This window comes from Gadus morhua, chromosome 20 (genome assembly GCF_902167405.1).
Source record: "Gadus morhua chromosome 20, gadMor3.0, whole genome shotgun sequence".
Taxonomy (NCBI): Eukaryota; Metazoa; Chordata; class Actinopteri; order Gadiformes; family Gadidae; genus Gadus; species Gadus morhua.
Window position 1 is genome coordinate 14435403 of NC_044067.1, and position 24978 is coordinate 14460380.

A 24978-nucleotide genomic window follows, 5' to 3' on the forward strand; every position below is an offset into this window, starting at 1 on the left:
GGCCCAAATATAGACACATGGGCCCTAAGCCTCGACTCCCCAACTCTGTTTCTGATGCATTTCCTTTCACTGCAACTAACTTTTCCTCCGCCTGAGCACTATTTTGTCCTTTCGAATCATTCTTCTCTCACCTTGGACAACTGAAAAAGTTGTATGTGATCAATGGCGCTAAATAATAAAAACAAAATTCTTTCCTCATCAACAGATATATTGGTAAAATTGTCAGGTGTAGAAAATCAGTTGTACATCATTCAAAAATTGTTAATCAACTTAAAGTATGTGGATAAAGGGAGAAAAATTAAAGGGATCAAAATGAACGCGAGCACACTTGATCACTTTGAGTTTTCATATATATTGTTAATTGCCCACTATTATCTGTTTCAATCAGTTGTAATAACTTTATGTAAACAGTTGTAGACATGACATTTAATAAAAAATATGTTTTCATTTTTAGGGAAAATTATATTTACATTAGACATCCCTGCTAGGAACAATTCAAAAAGTTTGAGATCAACGTCCAAACTTTTTTAATGAAACGCCATTAACTCCCAAGTAACTTTTTCAGTTTCCAGAGTCCAGTCTTGATGCATGATAAGGGCATGACTTAGCCATTAGTATATATGCCTTGTGAGTTCAGTGTTACCCCTATATACACCTAGCAGCGGCAGTACGACGCTGCTAGGTGCATATAGGGGTATATATGACCGCCCCTGCTGATTTGTTTTTTAACAAGAGGAGAGGAGAGGAGAGCTCCATCTTATCTCTATAAAAAAATAATGTTATATTATTTGCACTACGGACGCTTCATATCCAGGTCAATTCACACACTTGTGAGTAAAACATATAAATGGAGAGAAGAGGAAAGGAGAGGAGAGGAGAGCTCCGTCTTCTCTTCAGAAACATATTATTTTGCACTACGGACGCTTCATATCCAGGTCAATTCACACACCTGTGAGTAAAGCATGTAAACAAGAAACTGCGCTTACTTGATAATGTCAGCACAACAATTATAACAACAATCATGGGATAGATGTCAACAATGAAGCAAACAATGCTGATCCCGGATTCAGGATCGTTCATTCGTCAAAGGGAACACAGTCCTGCAAATTCATCCGAGCATCGCACGGTAATGTTACAGCAAACGCAATTATTTGATAGGAATACGCAAGGAAATACAAATCTGTGAAATAAACATTTGGAAGATCCATCTTGATAAGAAAGTAGGTATTCCACACAGACCCGTTTCTAAGTAAGGCGAGGATACTATGCGGGAGGGTCAACGTGACGCGCAAAAGCTGTCAATCTGAAAGACAACTGACAGATTCCCTCAGAGATATTAACGTACAGATTATTAGGATAGGATTCCATAAAAGAAACATCATAAATGTACGTTTTATCATTGAAAATGTCACTACATGTAAGTAAATTAACAATGTTTGATAATACAACAGTGTGGGGATGCAAGTTAATTCATGAAAAAGGACAGTTAAGAATGAATAATTGGAAGAATAAGTGTAAGCTAGCTAGCAGCTAGCCAACACCCAGTGGATGTAAACAGTCACCAAGTGGGTGTGGGTCACTCAAACTAATAGCTTGTTTGTCAAATCACATTTTAAAATTTTCAGATGAGTTTAAGACTGCCTGATTAAAAGGAGAAGGTGTGATGACCATGGTGATGAGGAGGAGGTTAGTTGGGTAAAGTTAGGGGGAGGGGAGGTGGGTTTCTCTGCTGTCTGGCAGAAATGTTTTGAATTGAGCAAATGGATAAAATTCTTGGAGACACCAAGTGGGTGTGGGTCACACAAACTAATAGCTTGTTTGTGAAATCACATTTTAACATTTTCAGATGAGTTTAAGACTGCCTGATTAAAAGGAGAAGGTGTGATGACCATGGTGATGAGGAGGTGGTTAGTTGGGTAACGTTAGGGGGAGGGGAGGTGGGTCTCTCTGCTGTCTGGCAGCAATGTTTTGAATTGAGCAAATGGATAACATTTTTGGAGACACCAAGTTTTTAAGTGGTTTATCAAATACAATTTTATTGACTGTATCTCCTACTAGACAGGACAGGCAGTGAGGCAGGGAAGATCAGGGGCCCTATCTTGCATCCGGCGCAAGTGACTTAGTCACTGGCGCATGTGTCGTTGCTAGTTTACAACTGGCGCAGAGCGCTCTTTTGCCACCTGCGCCACTCGCCGGTAAATTAGGGAATGCTCTTGCGCCCCAAGGGGCGGTTCGGCGGAAGGAGGAGGCGTGTTCTGGCGCAAACGGTATTTTGCCGTCTCTGAATACCATTGCGCTACTGACCAGGAAATACCTGGTTTAAAGTCAGTGGCGCGTTGTTCAGATGCTATTTTAAGGGCGCAAGCATACATGCGCATGCGATGCATACGGATTGCTTGTGCACCTCGCGCATACACTTTGCTTCTCTCATCTACCTAGCCGCACATTCTTGGTAAATTATTTGGGAAAGAACAGCTGATGCAGCGGTAATAAGTTGTAGGCTACTTTTTAATCAATGCATCTGCAAACACCGTACAGCAAACACATATTTTCTTGACACAGACATCGTGTAGGCCTACATGCCCCTAACTTTTAGGATTGATGAGTAGGCCTATTTGATCGTGAAAAACATTGTTTTACCGCGAGTGAGTGTTAAAAAGAATTAATGAATGCGGGCGCGCGTGTGTGCTCTGTTTAAACACACGCAAACTAAACACTCTCATCATCATCTCATCTTCGTCCGCTTATCGGGGGTCGGGTCGCGGGGGGAGCAGCTCAAGCAGGGGGCCCCAGACTTCCCTTTCCCGGGCCACATTGACCAGCTCTGACGGGGGGATCCCGAGGCGTTCCCAAGCCAGTGTTGAGATATAATCTCTCCACCTAGTCCTGGGTCTTCCCCGAGGTATCCTCCCCACTGGACGTGCCTGAAACACCTCCCAAGGAAGGCGCCCAGTGGGCATCCTTACCAGATGCCTGAACCACCTCAGCTGACTCCTTTCTAAGTAAAGGAGCAGCGGCTCTAATCCGAGTTCCTCACGGATGGCTGAGCTTCTCACCCTATCCCTAAGGGAGACGCCAGCCACCCTTCCGAGAAAACTCATCTCGGCCGCTTGTACCCGCGATCTCGTCCTTTCGGTCATCACCCAACCCTCGTGACCATAGGTGAGGATAGGAACGAAGATAGACCGGTAGATCGAGAGCTTTGCCTTGCGGCTCAGCTCTCTTTTCGTAACAACGGTGCGGTAAAGCGAACGCAATACCGCCCCCGCTGCTCCGATTCTCCGGCCAATCTCACGCTCCATAGTTCCCTCACTTGCGAACAAGACCCCGAGGTAGGCTACTTGAACTCCTTCACTTGGGCAAACTAAACACGTAACGCATAATACAATCAATGGCAATGTCTATTACCGCAGGGACACATGCATATTAGGATAGCATACAATACTGATAAGAAACAATGTTTATAATGTAGTGCGTATATCATTAAATAGAACCACAGTTACCGCATATCATATGTTATAGCCTATCATACGTTTTCTTTGCCGAAATTTATTTGAGGACTCAGTATTTCTGAAGTTGTGGAAGAAAACCCCTTATTCCATGTGTGAATTAGGCCACATTATTTGGCAATAAACTAAGCCATTTGCAAATTCATGTGCATCTGTCTCATCGGAGACTGCAGACGCGCTGTCAAAATATCAACTCGTCCGATTCAAATGCGCTCATGGCTCTTAAAGGGGATGGGAGCTGGCACTCCGATTGTGCCGTCGACACAAACAAGCACCGAAGCGGGGGCCGTCCACATATGGAAGTAAATCTGTGCCATCGGATTTTGAAAATAAAAAGCCATTGAATTCTAAGCACTGAATACGCCATCGTCAAAGCAATAAGGGAGGTCCTCACAAAAAAGAACATTCCAAACCAGAAGATCTACGGCCTGGGGACAGATGGAGCAGCTGTCATGACTGTTATGAACTACCAACAAAAACAAGGTTGATATTTACTACTTAAAAACTAAATCATGATTTACTTTTTTTTTTCCTGAAACAGGGAGAGGGAATGGGGTGTGCCGCATATCATCTCGCCCTATGCTGTAAGGATGCTTCAACAGGAGTGGCTTAAATTGACTCCTTCGGGGACCTTTTACAGCAGCCACACCTGTACTTCGGGAACAGTGCTAATCGCAAAGCTGTACTCCAGGCTGAATCAAAATGCTTGGGCCTAGATACGAGCTCTGGGCCCGATTCAGGAGCCGGGTATGTTTAATTTAGATGCCTGTTCAGGGCTCCAGAGTGCGCCTAATTTGGGCGCACATGCGCCTAGAATTCGGGGTAGTGCGACCAAATATTTTATTTGGGCGCACCGGTGCGACTGAAAATTTATCTGGTATAATTATTATTATTATTATTTTTATTTTTTTTACAGAGCAGTCTATTCATAATATTGTAATAACCACGGAAGAGGCAGTGAATGAAGTATTGATTAGACAGCGATTTATTAGATACCTAATAAACCGTTGGAACACGCAAGACCGGTAACAATAGCAACGCCGGTAAACAAACCCGCGAAGCCCAATCCAGGGGCCTGTACTACGAAGCTCGATTAGAGGGTAAGCGAGGTATGTTGAGCTGAAAGCCTGGGTTAGCTGTACCATGAAAGTCGATCTCTTTAATCGCGCTGTATCACCATTGGTGACTAACGCTCGCAACCAAACCTGGTCGGGAGCAGCTTTTCAGCGAGTCTACCCGGAGATCGGCTACTTATATCGGCGTGCGCAGCTTCCTAGCCCCTCCTCCGATAATGGCGTCACCATTTGTGGGTGTTCCCATGGACCTCGGCGCACTTATCGTACAGGCGTCTCTCCGGAAACAGAGGGTTTTTCAGGACAGAACCAATCCCTTGGCATTGTCTGACGATATTCTTTATGAGAGATACAGATTCAGCATTTATTTAAGGCATTTATTTAATGGTCAAAATATTCTTAATCAATGGCATAAATATCGACGGTGCAACCGGTGCAGCTGCCCGGTTGCCCCCCCGTCAACAACTCAGCGCAATGCAGGCACGGTCCAACGCCCCCCCCCCCCCCCCCCCCCCCCCCTCAAAAAGAAAAATTCTGTTGAATCATTTGTTATTGCTTTGGTTAGGTGATGGATCCATATATTGATGGCCTGCTGGAGAGCCTGGAGGGAAGGTTCCAGAACCTGGACCTTTTAGGGGCCTTCCATGTGCTCAGCCCTCAGGCAGCGACTGGTGATGAGGCAATTCACGTGGCCAATTTGCAGCTCGTTGTCGGCAAATTTTTATAGAGTAACAAGGTGCTGCAGGAATGGCCCTTTTTCAAGCAGCATATGCTAGTTGGGACATTGAAGGTATCATGAAATGAATTACATTGAGTAACATTCTTTTTCAGGAGTTCTCTAGCCTAGATTAATGTTGGGTTTAATGTGTTTCAGGACATGGATCAGAAGCACCTGATGCAGGGCCTGGCGTCAGAGGTGGGTGAATGGGGGCAGCTCTACCCATCACTGAGCAAGCTGGCAGCCATTGGCCTGACCATCAAAGTTTCCAGCGTAAACTGTGAAAGGGATTTCTCTACAATGAACAGGGTAGGATACTTGAGCAAGTAATATAATTATTTGACTTAATTCAAATCTCACCCCCTACGGCCCATTTCCACTCGTCTGTTGATTATTATTATTATTTTTTTTTTTCTTCAGTTGAAGACTGACCTAAGAAATCGTTTACAGGGGCATCTTGCCACTTGTATGCGCTTGAGCATCAATGACCCCCAACAAGAGAGTTTCCTTTTGAGAGAGCCATAGAGCTATTCGTTCAGACCCCTCGAAAGATCAAATGCTCTAAGGCAGGATGCAAACTGTGACACCACTAAGGCTTTGTTTTAGACCCACCTTGATAGTTTGGGGCGAGGGCAGGGTAGGGAGTTTAAAGAAGTGGGAGGGAGGGAATGGAGGGGACTGAGATGGAGGGGATTCGGTTGAAAGGTTTGGAGGGCCAGAGGTATGAACGATGGGTGGAGGAGAGGATTGTGATGGGAAAAGGGGTGGGAGTGGGAAGATGCCTGGGTTGGTGGCACAGACCTTTTCAGCAATCTAAACTGTTAATCCCAATTACGCCCGAAAGTGGAAAAAGATAAACAGAATTCTGAAAAAAGGCTTTTTCTAAGAGGAGAATATGTTTTGTTACCTCAAGGAGATATGGCAAGAGCAAAGAGAGCAAGACCAGCACTTTGTTCTTTTATTTGGTTTTTTTTAGAACATAAGGCCTGCCCATGTTTGGAAATCAAATGCTGTCCATCTAAGGCCAGACAAATTTATAGCAAAAGCAAACTAGAATATCTGGATGTCTCACTCCTCATAGCCTACTAGATCAACCCCTCCTTGTTCAGAAGGGCCAAAAGTCTCCAAATAAATCAAATCAATACAATTTTTTTAGGCATTTTGAACGGATGTGTTTTTGACAGAAGATTATTAGAATATGAATGATCAAACAGTAATCCAAATGAAGGTACAATTATTGTCAAACTGCGTTACATGTGGCACTGCTTCGTCAGTGTCATGTGATTGACTGCAAAGTGCTATTCATGTGACCGTATCCGAGTTCAGTTAGTTGCATCTTTGTGAATGAATGGAGTATGCTCCAACGTTAGGGCTTGTTTCAGTCTCAGTTATAGTAAGGTAACAGACTGGCTTCCACCAACTAGCCATCATCAGTTAAACTTAGTTATATTAAAAATATAAACATGTGTTTACTCTTGTATTGTACTTTATTGCTGTTCGACTATGGCATATAGACATATTTTTGAGAACATTTTATGAAGAAAGATTGAAGATGATTTTAATGTCAAATTCCTTTCAATCCTCCTTTCAATGTTTTTCAGTGAAGCATCCATCTATACGTTAAATTAACTCAACCCTGTTAGGAGCATGTGGAAGCTTCTCAATGGACTTTGACAGTACGTTGAGTCAGGGTCATGAGTCAGTAGTTTGAACAATAGGGGGCGTCATGCAGTCTTTGGGTCTGTTCAGGTATAAATATAGGGGCTTGACACAGGTAGAGCATCAGTTCACCAACCGATCTCTGAAGGACCTGAAAGACCAACACAGCCATTATGATGGGCAAGGTATACATAGATACACATATATATAGTATTAATGTAAATAATTGATTTGCTTTAATATAATGAGATTATATAGATTGATGGCTTTAATGAAATTATAAACAATGGCTGACAATATTTTGGTTTCAGATCACTTTCTACGAGGAGAAGAACTTCCAGGGTCGCTCCTATGAGTGCATGAGCGACTGCTCCGACATGTCCTCCTACATGAGCAGGTGCCAGTCCTGCAGGGTGGAGAGCGGCTGCTTCATGGTCTATGAGAGGAACAACTACATGGGCCAGCAGTTCTTCATGAGGAGGGGAGACTACAACGACATGCACCGCATGCAGAGCATGGGAATGATGTTTGACAACATCAGGTCCTGCAGAATGATCCCCTTTGTAAGAGAAGTAACCGATAGTTCAAACATTACTCTCCCCCAGTTCAACTTCTACATTGCCGTTTAGTGTGTATGGTTATTTAGGTTATGAGTCTGCTCAGATTTTTCTTTGGATATCTGCATTACAGCACAGAGGCCAGTTCAGGATGAAGATCTACGAGAGGGAGAACTTCGGTGGTCAGTCCAATGAGCTGATGGACGACTGTGACAACATCCAGGAGCGTTACCGCATGTCTGACTGCCAGTCCTGCCACGTGATGGACGGACACTGGCTGATGTACGAGCAGCCCCACTACAAGGGCAGGATGATGTACATGAGGCCCGGAGAGTACAGGAGCTTCAGGGATATGGGCATGAGCGGCCAGAGGTTCATGAGCATGAGGCGTATCACTGACATGTGTTAGTTTAACCATCAATAAAACATGATCTAACTTACATTTGCTGGATTTCTTGATGGTCATTATAACTTGACAGCACCTGACTATCTAAAATAATATATTATATTCTGGAGATAGCCATTATGATTATAATAATTTGACGGCAATTTTAAGGGAGATTGTATTTTAAGGATATGGGGTACAAAAGTAATTACAATACAAAACATATTGTAGTATTTACATTATCTATGTAAAAGTTACTATGGTAATATGGTAAATAAATATAAATATGGTTATTTGACCCTCCGTTAGGTAACAAGCATGGGGATATTGAGGAAGACATCAAACTCAACCAAACTCAAACATTGAATATCAATTAACAATATGCATTGCATAACAATTTACATATCTAATAAATAATCCCTTATTTTGCCAGACTTTGCAAATCTGTAACTATCTTCTGAATGCATACCTGAACCAAACCAACAGCATTTTCTGGAATGTATAATTGTTTTAAAAGAAAAGGATAATTATTTGATCTTTTTATGATGTTATTTAATCCAAAAAACACAATCCGAAAAATGTAAAACCAAATACACAAATAAGCATGGAAACAAATGGGCAATTATCATGTTACCCAAATTAAGATGGATTCCATTCGGTAGTTTGACAATACTAATTTCCTTCCTCAAACACTACAATTGAAAATCATCATTATTTCTTACAGACAACTATTCAACAATCTTCCAGGAGTTGGTTAAAAGCTGAGGCTTCCAGTAATAAACAGCCCAAATTAAAAACACATGGGACCCAGGCCTCAACTCCCTAACTCTGTTTCTGATGCTTTTTCCTTTTCCACAACTTAGTTTTCCACAGCATGAGCGCTATTGTGACCTATTCTCCCTTCCAATCATTCTTCCCCAAGGGCTCCTCCTTGCTATTCAAGGTAAAGCCTTCCCCACAGACCACCCCTGTATAGAGAGGCTGATTCAAACAAATCTCATTCTTCAGGTATGGACCTTGGACAACCGAAAAAATTGTATAGGAATCAATCGTGCTATATGAAAAAAATGTTATAATTTTGATCTAAATCGGAAGGAAGGAAATTTTAAATGGTTCTTTCCTGATCAAAAAATAGTAATATTGTTTAAAATATCAGGTGTAGAAAAATGTGCAACACCAGTCAAATTTTTAAAGAAGGGAGCACAATTATTTGTATGATTAATAGCCCACTATAGTCTGTTTTTATCTGTTGACATTTCTGTAGGTACACAGCTGTAAACATGAATTAATAATAAATAAGTATTTTCATTGATGGTGAAATCTATTTAAATTAGACATCCCTGCCAGGAACATTTCATTTAGGTTCGGAAATAAAAATTTTATGAGGCGCAATTAACTCCCACATAACTTTTCAGATTCCAGAGTCAAGACGTGATGCATGAGTTGGGGACTTAGCCAATCTATTATCCCTCTGACCCCATTGAAAGCCTCTTCCAAAAAAACAGAGAGGTCCCACCAGCGCTCCGGGAGTGGGTTAAATTTGATGATAGCAAAGGCATGCAGTCTGCTGACTTAAGAAATAACATGGCGGTGCCCGAAGAAGTTGCGGAATCTAAACCGTTCATCCCAATGAAGACAGAATAATGGTAAAAACATGAAAATAATTCTGCAAAGGCTTTTTCAGAGGGGAGAATAAGTTTTGCTTTACTTTAAACCAGATACGGCAAGAGCAAAGAGAGCAAGACCAGCACTTAGTTATTTCATCCATTCATTTAAAAATATAAGGCCTGCAAATGCTGTCCAGCTAGGCCAGACAAATTCATAGCAAATGCAAACTTGTATATCTTGATGGTCTCACAAGGAATCTATGGATTTTGAATGGATGTGTTTTTGACAATTTAGAATCCGAATTGTCAAACACTAATCTAAATTAAATGGACTGCATTTATATAGTGCTTTTCTAACCATTGGCCACTCAAAGCGCCAATGAATACATTCACCATTCATGCACACATTCACACACCGACGGCGGAGTCAACCATGCAAGGCAACAGCCAGCTCGTTGGGAGCTAACAGTCAGGGTTAGGTGCCTTGCTCAAGGACACCTCGACACTCAGCTAGGAGGAGCCAGGGATCGAATCAACAACCTTCAGGTTACCAGCCAACCCGCTCTACCTCCTGAGCTACTGCCGCCCGGCAGTAGTAAATTAAAGTACAATTATTGACTGTGTTACATCTGGCACTGCTGCGTCAGTGTCATGTGATTGACGGCACTGTTGCTGCACTATCTAGGAGCAGAAGGACAGCGAGTGTCTGGCACTCTTGGCACCACAGTGACTTTAACAAATGCAGTGGAGCTAATAAAATAACATTTTGCCGCTCCACAAAGTACTCTCCCCTTCGAGTCATTTTTAAGATTTACCAACGGTCGGGTGAGTCGGTGACGCAGTTGGCGGCTGATTTACGGGGTTTGGCTAGCGTTTGCAAATACTTGGCCTTACAGGACGAAATGAGAAGGGACCACCCGATACTGTACTCAAACTCAAACCAAATTAGGGAAAGACTAACTGGAAAATTATGATCTAACATTAGCAGCAGCTCTGAACCTAAAAGTTCAGTTTCAATCTGCTCTGGAATGTGCGGGCAAATTAATCCACCTATTCCATTTCTCTGGGACTCACCAAGGCAGTGGGCACGCTCGAGTCCCGGTTGCCCATCCTCCACGTGAGGGCAGACAGCAGCGAGGAGAACATACTACTAGCCACTCAGTCATGTGACCGCCCACACCAGCTGTGTGGAAATTGTGTTTCTTCTGCACAGAGTTCCCGTTGTCCGGTAATTACCGGTCTTTGACCGGAAAAAAATGAGGAGGACCGAAAATTCTAAATGTCTCCGGTCAGAATGACCGATTAGAAATAAGGCCCCGTCCACGCGGAGCCGAAACGTTCGAAAGCGATCCGGTTTCGTTTTATGCGGAATATTCAAGGCGCTGGTTCTCCACAGAAAAAAGTGGAGCGCATCAACCCTGCGCGCATACAGCACGCGCGCTTTATACGAACATTCAGTCACGAGGAGATTCAACGTTTTAAATTGAGCAGAAATACTTGTGAATGCGTTCATTTGAATTGTGTTTAAATATGCTACAGTGGTAATTTGTTTAGCCAATTCATGTAAAACAATGAGGGTTTTGATTGTAGCGTAGCCTGTGTGATAAAATAAGTTGTTACATTTCGTGCACACGGTCAAATTGATCGCTATAGACTACCATAGGTTTATGAATTAAACGGCGGCAAGCTAGTGAAAGCCGGTGGCAAGCTTTGCGGAGAACCGGTAATTAATAACCATGGCGAATCAAAATATGATCACACACTTCTTCAAACAAAGTAGCAGCAGCGGCAGGCCTGACGTCACACACACACCTCCATCCGTGTCAGAAGAGGCGGCTGATGCTGTGCCCGTGGCTCCAGCAGAAAAGAGGAGGAAAACGCGGGCGTTCAGGACGGACTGGAAAGAGAAGGTCCCCTGGGTGAGGTGCGATATTGTAGAGGATGAGGAGAGGCTGTTTTGCGCTCAGTGCGGAAAGATCAGGGAGGAAGAATGGCTTCACTCGGGGGTCCGCAAATATGCGATTCTCAAGTTTAACAGAGCACAGTCAGTGCAATGATCACATTTCGGTTGCCAACCTAAAACAGCTACAAATGGCCATGGAAGGCCAATGTGAGAAAGCCGACTCACCGACTCCTCCAAAAAAAAAGTTGTGCTCGCAGATGAAAGTTGTGTTTCACATGGCCAAAAACGACATCCAGGGTCATCAGTATGTGGGGATGACAGAACTTCTGAGAGCAGTTCAGGCCCCGGATTTCACCGATTCTGAGGGGCTTTACCGGCACAGCGAATCCATCTGTGACATGGAAATGGCTCTCGAGGATGTGGTGTTGAAGGGATTGGAAGAGAAAATACGAGCCAGTGATTACATCGGGATCATAATTGACCCATCGTACTGCGCTGGCCGCGAAAGATGCCGCTAAAGCCGTGGACCGAGTAGGAGCCTACAAGCGCACAATTTCTGCTGTGTACTCCTTCTCCAAACACTCAGCTAGCAGGACCAATCGCCTCCGTCAACTAACAGCAACTCTGAGCGAAGAGGACATGACGAGTCTGAAGCAGCCATGCGCTGTCCGCTGGCTGTCATTGCATAGGGCAGTGGAGAGTATTAAAAAGAACTGGCCTGCTTTGGTGATGGAGCTAAATGAAGAAGCTGTGGGAGGAAATGCCCAAGCCCAAGGCATCCTGGGACAAATCCAGCCATACAGCTTTATCGCCTTGACGCACACACTGGCTGATGTTCTCCCCGTGATGACCAAACTGAATTTGGTTTTTCAGAAAGATGATGTGAATCTGGCCACAATCCGACCAATGGTTCAAGCATCCGTCTCGGCCCTCACACTGCTACGAGATGCACCCAGTCCAGAAGAACAGAGGTACCAAACGGACTCCCAAGAAGGCATGTACAAAGGCATTCAAGTGACCCATGCAGGCGACCGGTCCGTTCAAGCCTTTAAAAATGCCCGAACAAGCTACATTCAACACCTGATCGATGCTTTACACGCCCGTTTCCCTGACGATTCCCTGGATCTGCTTAAAGTGTAATTCCGGCGCAAATTGAACACAGGATCTTTTTTTTGGCATGAATACCCATCAAATAAGCCCTCCAGATACCTTTTAAATTGAAAATCGAGTATTATAGTTTGCCGGGCGCAATGTTTGGTGTCCATGTTGTTGGCTTGGGGCATCGAGTTTCGCTTCTAAATCTGCATTTTTTAACCACTAATATTGTTAAAAATAGCACCAAACCTCTGCAGTAGCATGACTAGGGTCCCTACACATAAAACGAAGCACTAACAACTTAGTTTGCAAAGCCGGAGTTTATTTAAAAAGACAGTTTAACAAGCATTACCGGTAGGTCCGTGTTTCCAGGAAGTCCACACAAATCGATTGCCGAATGCGCCAGAGTTCAGTTCAAGCGGGAAAGTTTTGGAATTTATAAATAATATATAGCAAGTGTTGACACGTAAATCAAAGGAATTGCACATGTAAGTTACAGTTACAAAATAATTGTTCGCTACAATCAAGCATGGCACGTTGTTGGAGGAAGACTCACTGCACACGTGATTGACGCATAGAGTGAAGGACAGCTCAAGCACCCGAGTAGACGACCCATCTACATCTTGTAGTCGAGAGAGATGGTTCGCGTTTGTGTTTTCCCCGGCTGCGAATAATAAATGAAGTTACACTCCAGAAACTTTTCATAGACTTCCATTGCGGTACAATGACCGATCTCTGTTAGACCAGTGGCTTATTGTTCTGCATATGGACATTGAGACGCCAATCAAGATGCTAAGGCAGAAGGATGACCGTGTCTGCAGTGCTGATTTCATCATTCCGAAAAGCTGATGACCCAAAGAACCCAAAAAGAGTTTCACTGAAGAGAAATGCAATCCCTCGAGTGCGGCAATTGGCTACGGATAGACTTGAGGTTAAGTTGTGTGCTTATTTTTCATGTAATATATGATTGTTCACAATTGGTGTGGGGGAGGATGCGTCACGAAACAAAGCTTTAAGTCCTATAAGCCCTAACTTAATTCGAGGAAGTGAAAGATGATCTTGTGAGTTGTCCAGGTAGGCCAACCTCGATTTATTGTGCATAGATTTGTGGTGGGAATTTCCGAACCACGTCAATCGTTTTCTGTGTAAACCGGGTAGAATAAAGTCATTAGAACGTTTAACAATTGCAGTGTTTCCCATACATAGACCATTGTGTGGCGCGGCGCCACAGAATCAACATCGAGCGCCACGAATTGATTTGGTCGTTTTTTTTTTTTCTTTTAATAACGCGATTTGGAAATCTAAAAATCGTTCCGTCCATTCATCTCCGCATAGCACTCGTTCTCCCTGTCATTCTCGTACACACACACACACACACACGGAGCGAGAGCGACGATACGCTAACACATGAACCCACCGATGTCACCCGTCGCTTAGCAACCGGACACGCTGGGGTTGATAAGTTACCGGACTACTGTAACTACTACGGAGTGATAATAACAAAGACGTGAATCAGGCAATAAATCCACTTTCCTTGACAGCGGTAAAGTTTGGTGTGCATTAAAGTACAGACGGAGTGGACCAATTGCGAACATCTGCAGCTGCTCTAAGTTAAACCCCAAACTAATCGGAATAAGTGTTTATAGCGGACTACACCACCTCTTCTATTCCGCATAGCATTCTATTCCGAACCGATTGAGTATAATATATGATACTTTTCTATTCCGATTGAGCTGTTCTTCCACATCTATGCGGATCAGATGTGTAAACGCGGAGTTACATGCACACTCACTGACGGCTGATTCGCCCGCTCCTCCTGTCCACGCGCAATGCTTGAGGTATTTGAGAAAAATATATTTGGCACAGAGAAGACGGTCTGCGACATTTGCAGTTTACCAAAGGTTAGTATGATATACTGTGGTCTAACACACCTTCCCAATTTTTTTTTTAACTCAGAAAAGGTAATATTAGCTTTATGAACTCAACGTAATTGATATTGAACATCCCGCACCCGTCATCATAGACGTCGTTGGTAACGCAGCGAACACTGCGATTAAGATGAAATGCGGTTATAGTTTAGATAGGCCTATACGGTGCCCATATCAATTAGAATAGAAAACATTTATTACATTCTGTTCTTAATATTATTTTATTCTGACTCTGAATGTTTGTTGCTTTAATCCAGATGAGTATTGAAAAGTTCTTTCTGCACCAAAAAAGGCCTCGTCCAGACGAGACGGAGCAGCTTGAGGAGGTAGTTAGCTTAGTCTGAAATTAAGTTGAACAGTCAAATGGCTGTGGCTAGAACATTTTTATTAAATATATAATAAACTTATTTCGAATGTTCCTAGGCATCAAACAGTGCTGAACAACCCAGTGCTTCTCAGGGGCTGGGCTGTTCAGGAGAGATAGTGATTAATATAGGCCAGGAGGACAGCAGACAAAATGTTGCTGAAACAACAGGTGAGGTGGAAACAGATTAGTGTAGATTTTAACTTTAAAAAAATAAGAGTAGGGAAAGTAATTTCGATCCTTCTGTTCCTGGTAGAGAAAATGTGCTGATCTGTTCATTGTAGGTCATCCAACCCTACATTACTGGCCTGGAGATAGAACTGAAAAGGAGGTTCCAGGAGCTGGACATCCTAGGAGCCTTCCATGTCCTGAGACCTCAGTCGGCTGCCCTCCCTGACAATATGTGCATTGCATTCTTTATTTTAGTTAGTTGCCTTGTTGTACCTATATTGTTACTATTTATTTTATTTTTCCTAAAAAAGTTAAATATTGGTGCAGGTAGGTCTTGAGTTTATTTGTACTTCAAATAAGAACCTCCAGCTTTAGTTGTCTGTTCCAATTCATTCCTTGAATGTCACAGAATCACAAGTTCAGTGCGCTGACGCCGCCGTGTCGCGCCGTGTCTCGCGCTGTGTCGCGCCGTGTCGCGCGCCCCCCCCCCCCCCGCACCACACATTGGTCCTTGGTCTGTGGGAAACACTGAATTGCGGTCATATATTTGTGTAAAAACGGTACAAGACCATACAATAAACAATAAAACAAACGTTGCAAGGAGAAGTCCATTGCATTGGCTAAAGCCAGGAATTCATATTGCCATTGTAGGGCAGTATTACCCCCCAATACTACCTTACCATTTGGTTTATTAAATGGTAATCTATCAGTTGAAGCTCCTCATGGTGTCAAAAAATGGGGGGTCGTGGCTGTCTTGATGAGATGGGTGGGGGATGTGGGCTGAATGGTTGTGAGAGTTGAATGAAGTAGCCTACATCTCATCTCATTTTCGTCCGCTTATCCGGGGTCGGGTCGCGGGGGGAGCAGCTCAAGCAGGGGGCCCCAGACTTCCCTTACCCGGGCCACATTAACCAACTCTGACGGGGGGATCCCGAGGTGTTCCCAGGCCAGTGTTGAGATATAATCTCTCCACCTAGTCCTGGGTCTTCCCCGAGGCCTCCTCCCCACTGGACGTGCCTGAAACACCTCCCAAGGAAGGCGCCCAGTGGGCATCCTTACCAGATGCCCGAACCACCTCAGCTGACTCCTTTCTAAGTAAAGGAGCAGCGGCTCTAATCCGAGTTCCTCACGGATGGCTGAGCTTCTCACCCTATCCCTAAGGGAGACGCCAGCCACCCTTCTGAGAAAACTCATCTCGGCCGCTTGTACCCGCGATCTCGTCCTTTCGGTCATCACCCAGCCCTCATGACCATAGGTGAGGATAGGAACGAAGATCGACCGGTAGATCGAGAGCTTTGCCTTGCGGCTCAGCTCTCTTTTCGTTACAACGGTGCGGTAAAGCGAACGCAATACCGCCCCCGCTGCTCCGATTCTCCGGCCAATCTCACGCTCCATAGTACCCTCACTCGCGAACAAGACCCCGAGGTACTTAAACTCCTTCACTTGGGCTAAGGACTCGTTTCCTACCCGGAGTAAGCAGTCCATCGGTTTCCTGCTAAGAGTCATGGCCTCAGATTTAGCGGTGCTGATCCTCATCCCAGCCGCTTCACACTCGGCCGCCAGCCGATCCAGTGAGTGCTGAAGGTCACAGGCCGATGATCCCATGAGGACCACATCATCTGCAAAAAGCAGTGACGAGATCCTCAGACCACCGAACTGCAACCCCTCCCCACCACGACTACGCCTCGATATCCTGTCCATGTATATCACAAACAGGATTGGTGACAAGGCGCAGCCCTGGCGGAGACCAGCACCCACTGAGAACGAAACTGACTGGCTGCCGAGGACACGAACACAGCTCTCGCTTTGGAAGTACAGGGATTGGATGGCCCTGAGGATAGACCCCCTTACCCCATACTCCCGCAGCACCTCCCACAGTTTCTCCCGGGGGACCCGGTCATACGCCTTCTCCAGATCCACAAAACACATGTAGACCGGATGGGCATACTCCCAGGCCCCCTCCAGGATCCTTGCGAGAGTGAAGAGCTGGTCCGTAGTTCCACGTCCGGGGCGAAAACCGCATTGTTCCTCTTCAATCTGAGGTTCGACGATCGGCCGAACCCTCCTTTCCAGCACCTTGGAGTAGACTTTACCAGGGAGGCTGAGAAGTGTGATACCCCGGTAATGGCACACACTCTCTGGTCCCCCTTTTTGAACAGGGGAACCACCACCCCGGTTTGCCACTCCTTTGGCACTGTACCCGACTCCCACGCGATGTTGAATAGGCGTGTCAACCATGACAGCCCCTCAACACCCAGAGCCTTTAGCATTTCTGGCTGGATCTCATCAATCCCTGGGGCTTTGCCACTGCGGAGATGAACAACATGTAGATCAACATGTAGCCTACATGTTGATCCCATTTGTAACAGCAGAGCAAGATCCGTTTATGTTGCTCAAAGACAAATGCTGCATGCTATGCTTTCAGCATTTTACAGTTCAGACAATCCATCAACAGATACAAGAATAAACCTGTCTGGCACAGATGCAGCTGTAATATTAGTATGAAATGAATCCACTAATTTGATCTAAATAGGTATGGTACATTTGATACTGATTTCGGTGTTGAATATTCTCCTTCAACATTTAGGCTTGTGGTGTTCAGTCTTCTGGAACACACATGGACCTTTCAGAGTTGGCTGGAGTCCCTCAGTCTACCCCAAAGAAGAGCAAAGACAACAGCGCTGAACAGTCCACATCTAGTCTGCCCTCAGCTTTGACCTTATCTCTGACTAGTCCAGAACCAGCCGTGGTCAGGCCAGGCACACAGCCCACACTATCTGGCAGATACCTGGCACGGCCTCCAACGTGGAAACTTCAAGAGGTAAGCATTGCATCACAAATGTTGCCATTGATGTTTCAAGCCAAGAGACTTGACATTGTGAACTGTATATTTATTTATTTTTTAATTGCAAGGTATTGGGTGCTACATCGGCATCATGGTTTCTGCCTCATTCTGCCCCAGAAGACATTTCACCCGTGAGTAAATGGCTTGCTTTTCCGGCCCTATCTAACTGTATGCTTTGATGTCATTGTTGAACTCTGATTTAAAAACTTGCTTTGTTTCATAAAATCCAAAATATATCCTTGTAAATTCCACAGGAAGATGAAGATGATCCTCTACATGTTCAGGTTCTACATCCAGTAAAGGCTCTGAGAATAGCCCGGCAGACAGGAGGTGGTTGGTGGATGAGGCTAAACTGATGGAACTTTTTTAAACATGCCACCAATGCGGAACAGCCATCGAAGAGCAGACCACAACACAACATGGAAGCAAAATAAAAATTAATTGGACATGCCTGCAAGGACACAGCGGAGAATGCGAATCGTGCCCGGACCAGAGGCAGATGGGACCTAACAACATACTGACCTGTGCTGCCATCTTGTTTATAGGAGCAACCTTCACAGATATAAAAGACTGGGCATAACTTGTCAACCTACAACTCCCCAGTAAATCACAATACTATGCCATCCAATCCAAATGCCTCATTCCAGCTGTGAACGACGCATACAAGGCTCAGCAAGATAAAAACAGAGTGTGACGACCCCGCCTACTTATTGACTGCCTGTCTTCCATAAGGTGATCAGCTGATGACATCAGCTGGATCTGGAGCACCTGGGACCGGTGTTCCAGCCGAATAAAAGAGCAGCTGATTGCTTGTTGCGGTGCTACTCATTTGCCCCCTTGCAGGCGTCCACACTTTTTGGGGTTTTTGTTGGCGGTTTTGTTAAGTTATGTTGTGTTTGGAAATAAACCTTTATTTTATATTGGTAATGCACCGTCTCTCCCGTTTTTGTCATCGCCATTGAGCCGGGTTATGACAAATGGGGGCTCGTCCATTCGGTTTGCGCAATAGTTGAGTGTACATTTTGTTTGACGTGAGTTTGGAGTTTGGTTGGCCTGGCTGCAGGTGTTCTCCTTTTGGTACGGATTTTGTGGAAGGTGCCGGTGGAGGCACACGTCCGGCACACATGTGCCTTTGTTTGTTTGCCTTGAGGGTAAAACGGTTCATTTTGCGAGTGTTTTTCCGTAATTAAGGGGAGAGTTCATGGTGCATATCGGCTGACGGATCAGGGTGAGTATCTGGGTCGCTCATTTAGTTTATGCCATTAACAAAAGCCGGTTGACAAGTGTTGTCCTCAGCGTGTGGGTCTTAGTGCGGTGCGGAGTTTTCCCTTGTAGGCATAGCGGCGTTCCCCTTTGGGTTCGTTGCGGGGGTCGTGGTAGTGTTGTGGCGGCATAGTGGTTAAAGCATTGTCTTGGGAGCATGTCCGTGATTTCGGGGGAGTTGCTGGCTTGCTAGTCGCTTTCCCGGGTCAGCGGTCTCTAGTGCGTAAATACCCGCCACTGCCCGCTGCATGAAGACTAGCCGGGAGTTTAGTTAGGGGGTTGGTGTTTAGAGAGCGGGGAAACTCCCAACTAGGATCCTCTTACTGCGCACGGGGACACTGGTCCGGTTCGGGCATAACGGTGTGTTTTGCTTGGTCCTGGTGGTGGTTTTGAGATGGCTGAATGTGAAGCGTTTGTGGCGGCTCCGTCAGAGGAGGCCTTGGACAAGTGTACAAAGGAACAGTTGTTGAAACTGTCGGATTATTATTCGGTGGCCGGGATAGAAAGGAAGCGTAAAGAAGAGATTAAAATTGCTTTGAAGGTAAAACTTATTGAACTGGGAGTCCTTACGTCTGGCCCGGTGCCAGCTTCTCCACCTGCCGTAGGCATGCCTTTTGAGACTCAGGGGCTGACGTTTGAGCAGCAAAAGGAGCTCCTCTCAATGCAGTTGGAACATGACAGATTTAAGTGTGAAATAGAAGCAAAAAAGCAAATAGAGCTGGAGGTGATCCGCCAGCGGGAGGGTTATCGTCTGGCTGCTGAGAGTCAGAGGGGGCAGGTGTCTGGGGTCGGTGCGCGGCCCTTTGACATCAACAACTTGCGGCTGTTGCCACCGTTTAATGAGAGGGATCCTGACTCATTTTTTGTGCTTTTTGAGCGTGTTTCCGCGGCGAGGGGTTGGTCTGATGAGGACTGTGCTCTGCTGCTCCAGTGCGTCCTCACGGGTAAGGCGCAGGGGGCATATTCGTCTATGAGCGCGGCTGATAGCAGTAGTTACGTTAAAATAAAGTCTGCCGTGCTGAAGGCTTATGAGCTTGTGCCTGAAGCATATCGCCAACGTTTTCGGGCTTGGGAAAGGTAAAGTGGCCAAACCTATGTCGAATTTGTTCGTGATTTAACTACCCATTTTAAACGTTGGTTGGCTGCGCTTGATATATCCACTTTTGATGAGTTGTGTGAGTTAGTAATTTTGGAGCAGTTTAAGAATACGCTACCTGGTTTGATTGCGATCTACATTAATGAACAGAAGGTTGCCTCTGCTGCAGAAGCGGCTGTGGCAGCAGATGAGTACGTGCTGCTCCATAAGGGCGATGTGAGAGAGCGCACACCTAGCCGCAAGGACTCTGGCTGGGGTGGAAACAGGCGAGGTGTTGCGGCGGCTGACCAGATGCGTTCCGAGACGTCTGGCATGTTTAGGTCCGAGTCTCACTCACGGAGCAATGTTGACAACAGTAGAACCTGTTACTATTGTCGTGAGATGGGCCATTTGAAGGCTGATTGTCCGGCGTTGCGGTCTAAATATAGGGGGAGCAGCTACAATGTTAAGCCAGCTGCGGCTGCAGCTACGCTGGGAAATGGCTGTATTTCTAATGGGTTTCCCTCTGTCCGTGAGCCGGATGTTCTGGAAGCATACGCTCCTTTCATTAGAAGTGGTTTTGTATCGCTAGTTGGTAGCGATGTTAAAGTCCCTGTTACAATCTTGAGGGACACGGGGGCATATGGTTCCTATATGACCGAGTCGGTGCTGCCTTTGTCCGCGGAGACGGACAGCGGGGACCGTATTCTCAGTCGAGGGATGGGGTTGACGGTTTTACCCGTGCCTTTGCATAAAGTGGTCCTGGATTGTGAGCTCGTGCAGGGTGAGGTAGCTGTGGGAGTGAGGCCGGCGTTGCCTATAGAGGGGGTTCATTTTATTTTGGGAAATGGCTTGGCTGGCGGCCGCCTCTCGGCTGATGCTCCTCCCTCACCTGTTGTTACGCTGTCCGGTTGGTACTGTCTCTGACTGGAGTTCCAGTGAGGTACCTGAGGTTCTTTCAGCCTGTGTGGTTACACGAGCAATGAGTCGGGCTGAGGCTGAGTTATCAGATGGGGAGCTGGGTGACGATGATTTTGAGGATCCGTCTTCGTCGGATTTTCCACTGTCGGTGTCACAGAGCGAGTTGTTGCAGGAGCAAATTGGTGATTCCTCTTTAACTGAATTATTTGGTCGTGTTTTGTCTGCTGCAGAGATAAAGAGTGCAGCCAGTGGCTACTTTTTGCGTAGCAGACTGCTGTTTCGGAAATGGGCTGTTTTGGGTGACGGTGTGGGGGATGCTGTGTACCAGTTGGTTGTACCGACTAAATTCAGGCCTCGGGTCCTTAAAGTGGCACACGACGAGGGTGGGCACTTTGGTGTCAGGAAAACGTATTTTAATGTCTTGAAACAGTTCTTTTGGCCGCGTGTAAAACGAGATGTTGCCGAATATATTAAAACCTGCCCTGTGCGCCAATTAACGGGGAAGCCGAATCAGAGTGTGAAGTCTGCTCCTCTGCAACCGATTCCAGCCATAAGCCAACCTTTTGAATATTTGATCGTGGACTGTGTCGGCCCGTTGCCGATCGCTAAATCTGGCTGTAAGTATTTACTGACAGTTATGTGCCAAAGTACCAGGTATCCGGCTGCATACCCGCTGAGATCTATTACAACTAAAGCCGTGGTGAAGGCATTGACTCAGTTCATTTCGTTTTTTGGCATTCCGAAGGTTATTCAGAGTGACCAAGGGTCGAATTTTTCTTCCCACATGTTTGGTCAAGTGTTGAGATCCTTGCGCATTAAACACAGTCAGTCATCGGCGTACCACGCGCAGAGTCAGGGTGCGTTGGAGAGATTTCATCAAACTCTCAAGTCTCTGCTGCGTGCGTATTGTACTGAGCTGGATCGAGACTGGGAGGAGGGGCTCCCATGGCTGATGTTGGCTGCGAGAGAGGCCGTACAAGAGGGTACTGGTTTCAGTCCGAATGACTTAGTTTTTGGGCATGTGGTGAGGGGCCCTTTGGCTGTGTTAAAGGATAACTGGGTGGATGCTGAGCCACCGAAAAATCTGATAGATTTTGTGAATGGGTTTCGGCATCGTTTGTTCGTGGCGGGTGGTATGGCACGGGACAAGTTGCAGATGTCGCAGGGCAAAATGAAGAAAAATTATGACCGTCACACAGAGCAGCGGGAGTTTAGTCCTGGGGACCAAGTTTTGGCATTAACGCCTATTGTGGGTTCGCCGTTCCAGGCTAAGTATACCGGTCCGTATACAGTCATTGAGAAACTCTCGGATCTGAACTATTTCATTGCGACACCAGGGCGGAGGAAGTCCAAACAGCTTTGTCACATTAACTTGTTGAGGCCGTTCTACAACCGTGTTAGTGAGTCAAGTCAGGCTGAGGAGGGCGTGCGTCCGGTTCTGGTTGCTAGTTCAGTGGCTGGGATGCATGAGGATGGGGTGCCTGAGCCCGATGACAGTTTGCTGTGTGGTCGTTTAAAAAATTCTGAAGCTCTAAGTAGCTTGGACAAGGTGTTGTCCCATTTGTCTGATTCTAGACGCTGTGAGCTGGCGGACTTGGTACGGGAGTATCCCCGTCTGTTCGGTGATGTCCCTTCGCGCACTGATTGGGTGGAGCATGACATCGAGGTGGGAGACGCAAGGCCGATAAAACAACGTTTTTACCGTATGTCACCGGAGAAGCTGAAACATCTTGACTCTGAAGTGGCTTACATGGTTGAAAATGATATGGCTGTCCCGTCTTACTCGAGTTGGGCCTCCCCCTGTATTTTGGTGCCGAAGCCGGACAAAACACCTCGGTTTTGTACAGATATGAGAAAAGTAAACTGTCACAAAGCCAGATTCTTTCCCTTTGCCGCGAATGGACGACTGTATTGACAGTGTTGGGCCTGCCAAGTTTGTAAGTAAATTCGATCTGCTTAAAGGATATTGGCAGGTACCGCTGTCCAAGCGTGCTCAGGAGATATCGGCGTTCATTACACCGTCAGGTCTATATTCTTATACGGTAATGCCGTTTGGGTTAAGAAACGCTCCCGCTACTTTCCAGCGGTTAATGAACAGAGTTGTGTCCGGGTTGGAGGGGTGTTCTGTTTATTTGGATGACTTGGTGATTTTTAGTGATACATGGCACTCTCATCTTCAGCGCATCCGGGCGCTGTTTGAGCGCCTGGCAGAGGCGAGGCTTACTGTTAATTTATCCAAGTGCGAGTTTGCTAAGGCCACTGTTACTTATCTGGGGCGAGTAGTGGGGCAAGGTTGCGTAGCTCCAGTCCACGCGAAAGTTATGGCCGTCGAAAAGTTTCCACGGCCCACAACGAAGAAAGAGCTGCAGCGGTTTCTGGGTCTGGTGGGATATTACCGTGGGTTCTGTCCGAATTTTTCCACGGTGATGTTCCCTCTTACTGAGCTTCTGAAGACCAGAGCAAAGTTTGTGTGGTCGCCAGAGTGTCAGCAGGCCTTTGATAAGGTCAAGACGGTTCTCTGCTCTTTCCCTATTCTAGCGGCACCGCGCTTTGACCGGACCTTTTTGCTCCAGGTTGATGCCAGTCAGGTGGGAGCAGGCGCGGTCTTGCTGCAGGGAGATGACCAGGGTGTACTGAGGCCAGTAAGCTTCTTCTCGAGGAAATTCAATCGTTACCAGTTTAATTACTCAGTGATCGAAAAGGAGGCATTGGCGCTGGTTTTGGCACTGCAGCATTTTGAGGTATATGTGGGAGGAGGTGCCGCCCTTGTGGTTTATACGGATCATAATCCACTGACCTTTTTAAGGTCATTGCAGTGTCCGAATCAGAGGTTAATGAGGTGGGTTCTGTTTCTGCAGGGATACGATCTTGATATTCGGCATATCAAAGGGGTGGATAATGTCATTGCCGACGCGCTGTCACGTGCTCCTTTGCCATGAGTGATGTGACTGACGCCGTTTCGTGCCGTTTGTGTTGTGTTCTTCTGTCTGTTCTCTTAATTTGCTTCTCAGGTGCCAGGGTTGCTGAGGTCAGGTGGAAAAGGAGCATGACGTGGGCAGGGTGGAGTTATGTGTTTTGTTATGTGTTTTCTTTCTTAGATTTATCTTATCTTTGAATTAATATATTTTTTGGGGGAGGATAATTTCAGGTCAATTTGTTTAGTATGTGCCGGTGTTCCCTTTGGTACACCGACTTTCCCATGTCAGGGAACTGTGCTTCTGGACAGAAAGTTGACTTGGGAGGAGATGCCAGGTGTGATAGCCCGGGTATGCATAATTATTAATTCAATTTGAGTGTAATTTTGAACACCATAAGGTACAGCTATATTTATGTGTATGTATTTATTATACAGGTTTCAGCGCCAAATTCTCCACATACTCCTTCCAGGATGATGCAACTAAAAAAATTCCAGTTAGTCCAGGTAAATCTGCATGAAAATTTTGTCAACAAAAATATATTACCAAGACAAGATGTATCCAGTTGGTTGGCTGATAAATAAGAATGTTATTCCATAGGTCAAAGAGGCCCCCAGCTCCGTTGCCATGGAGGCAATTGGATTTCAAAGAGGCCTGGACCATCTTCTTTCAATTGATTTGGATGTTGGTGTCATAACCACTGATCGAGCTCCCTCTATACTGAAAATTATGAGGGAGAGCTATTGCCCCATCCGTCATGAGATTGACACATGGCATGTCAGTAAGGGTAAGTGACACATCTACAACAACCCATATTTTCACACAATATATTTTAATATTTTTGCAGATCTACCCTTTTTGTTTTTTCTAGGCATAAAGAAAAAACTTCTCACCCTAGGCAACAAAAAATAAAATAGAGATCTACTCCCATGGCTAAAATCGATCTGCAATCACCTGTACTGGTCCTGTAGCTCAAGTCATGGTGATGGA

General features: G+C 45.6%; 1 protein-coding gene and 1 long non-coding RNA gene across 2 annotated transcripts; both read left to right on the forward strand.

Annotated features, from left to right (window-relative positions):
* Positions 1-7059: 7059 nt before the first annotated feature.
* LOC115532958 (gamma-crystallin M1-like) lies at positions 7060-7958 on the forward strand. The gene is made up of 3 exons (XM_030343087.1): positions 7060-7144; positions 7271-7522; positions 7650-7958. Exons 1-3 carry the CDS (start codon positions 7133-7135, stop codon positions 7923-7925), a joined length of 540 nt encoding a protein of 179 aa, XP_030198947.1. The 5' UTR covers positions 7060-7132; the 3' UTR covers positions 7926-7958.
* A 6268-nt stretch (positions 7959-14226) lies between these two features.
* LOC115532971 (uncharacterized) lies at positions 14227-15004 on the forward strand. The gene is made up of 2 exons (XR_003974130.1): positions 14227-14760; positions 14858-15004. It is a non-coding gene; the product is annotated as an uncharacterized LOC115532971 (long non-coding RNA).
* The last annotated feature ends 9974 nt before the right edge of the window (positions 15005-24978 follow it).